We start from the raw sequence: 1,909 nt of genomic DNA, 5'->3' as shown, positions 1-1,909 counted from the left end.
TAGAGATATTTATCAATCACTAATCAGAGGGGAGCCAATCCATCACCCGATGTCTTCTAACGAACAAGAATGGTCAATTCAGCTTGGATGCTTATTAAAAGGGAATCGTGTCGTGATTCCCAAACAACTTCGTGCAAGAATTTTGAAAGAACTTCATGAGGCTCATGTGGGTATAGTTCGCATGAAGGGACTAGCTCGTTCGTATGTTTGGTGACCTAAAATTGATGCAGACATTGAGAATATGACCTTAAACTGTTTGGGATGTCAACGAGTACAGCATGAATCACCCAAAGCACCAGTTCACCATTGGGAATATCCTTCAAGGCCTATGCAAAGAATTCATGTTGATTTTGCTGGACCATTTTATGGCCATTATTTTCTCCTAATTGTGGATGCCTACAGTAAATGGCCAGAAATTGTAACACTTACAACCATAAATTCACATAAAACTATTGAGGCTTTGCGTAAATTCTTCGGCTCCTTTGGAATCCCTGACATATTAGTGTCAGACAACGGAAGGCAATTTGTTTCATTAGAGTTTGAAAAATTTCTTAAATCAAATGGAATTAGACACAAGAGATCAGCACCTTACCATCCTGCTACTAATGGTCAAGTAGAACGCTATGTGCAAGACTTGAAAGATACCATCAGAGCCATGCACTTTGAGGAAGGCTCTATCGAAATAAAACTGCAGAGATATTTAATGGCCTATCGAAGAGCTCCACATAGTACTACAGGACAATCTCCTTCACATCTCTTTATTGGACGTCAAATTCGATCAAGACTTGACTTATTGTATCCTGATTTGTCACAAAAAATGAACCAGAAGTTTGACACAGACTGTGACAGGCAAAAGTCCTTTAAAGCTCAAGACCGTGACAGGCAAAAGTCCTTTAAAGCTCAAGACCGTGACAGGCAAAAGTCCTTTAAAGCTCAAGACCGTGACAGGCAAAAGTCCTTTAAAGCTCAAGACCCTGTCGCCTACCGCCTCTATGGAACCTGCAACAAATGGGGGTTTGGAAAGATCAACAAAAAAGAAGGACCAAGAAATTATGAAATAACCACAAGCAGTGGCCCAATCAGACGACATCAAGACCAAATTAGACGCTCAGGGAGGGACTTGTGTGAATTTTCATTAAGGAATGAGCAAAATCAAGTATTCATACCAACAAATTTTGGAGAAGTCAGAGAGGAACCAACCGAAAACCACGCAACAAATTATCACAACATTAATCCAGAGGCCAATGATCCCAACATACCAGATGATCCAGAGACCAGTAACAACATGTCAGATGTTCCAGTGGCACCAGAGACCAGTAACAACATGTCAGATGTTCCAGTGGCACCAGAGACCAGTAACAACATGTCAGATGTTCCAGTGGCACCAGCTTCCGCTATGACAGTGAGACGATCAAAACGGACACATAAACCCGTCGATAGACTTAACTTATGAAACTCACTAAGAAGGGGAGGTGTTACATCCTAAATGTCTATCTTTACTTATTTACTTAAATTTATTCTATAACTATTATCAGCTGGTTATAATGTTTACATGTTCACTTTGTTTTTAATATGTGTTGAATAAAGTTGGTTAAAATTGTACCTTGATAAATACATTTATTATTTGTTCTAAATACATACAGAACAGGACGTTAATAAGATAAGTTAGTTAAACAAAATTGTTTTTAATATAATAATGCACACTTTTGTAGGGTAGCAAACCTATCGGACGTGTTTATAGCATGAGAAAGAACACATTATCTTACAGGAGAATGCTACTAATATTATTTCTGCCTAAGGTAATATGTACTTGCCTTTAGTTATAATGTTGGTGACTTACAATGATTTTTTAAAAATCTAAGTCGATGGAAATTTTGTTTTTCCTAGATGACTTAATTGAATCAAGCTC

The 1,909-nt window shown here is 38.0% G+C and overlaps 1 protein-coding gene across 1 annotated transcript; it reads left to right on the top strand.

Moving 5' to 3' along the window:
* The first annotated feature begins 655 nt into the window (after window positions 1-655).
* On the top strand, window positions 656-1,453 carry LOC128999956 (uncharacterized). The gene has a single exon (XM_054426759.1). It carries the CDS (start codon window positions 656-658, stop codon window positions 1,451-1,453), a length of 798 nt encoding a protein of 265 aa, XP_054282734.1.
* The last annotated feature ends 456 nt before the right edge of the window (window positions 1,454-1,909 follow it).

Source organism: Macrosteles quadrilineatus, unplaced genomic scaffold, assembly GCF_028750875.1.
Source record: "Macrosteles quadrilineatus isolate MER2022 unplaced genomic scaffold, UCM_ALF_1.0 Scaffold_1__1_contigs__length_201487025, whole genome shotgun sequence".
In the NCBI taxonomy this organism is placed as follows: Eukaryota; Metazoa; Arthropoda; class Insecta; order Hemiptera; family Cicadellidae; genus Macrosteles; species Macrosteles quadrilineatus.
Note: the sequence above shows the minus strand (reverse complement) of the source record. Positions and strands in the feature narration are given on the sequence as shown.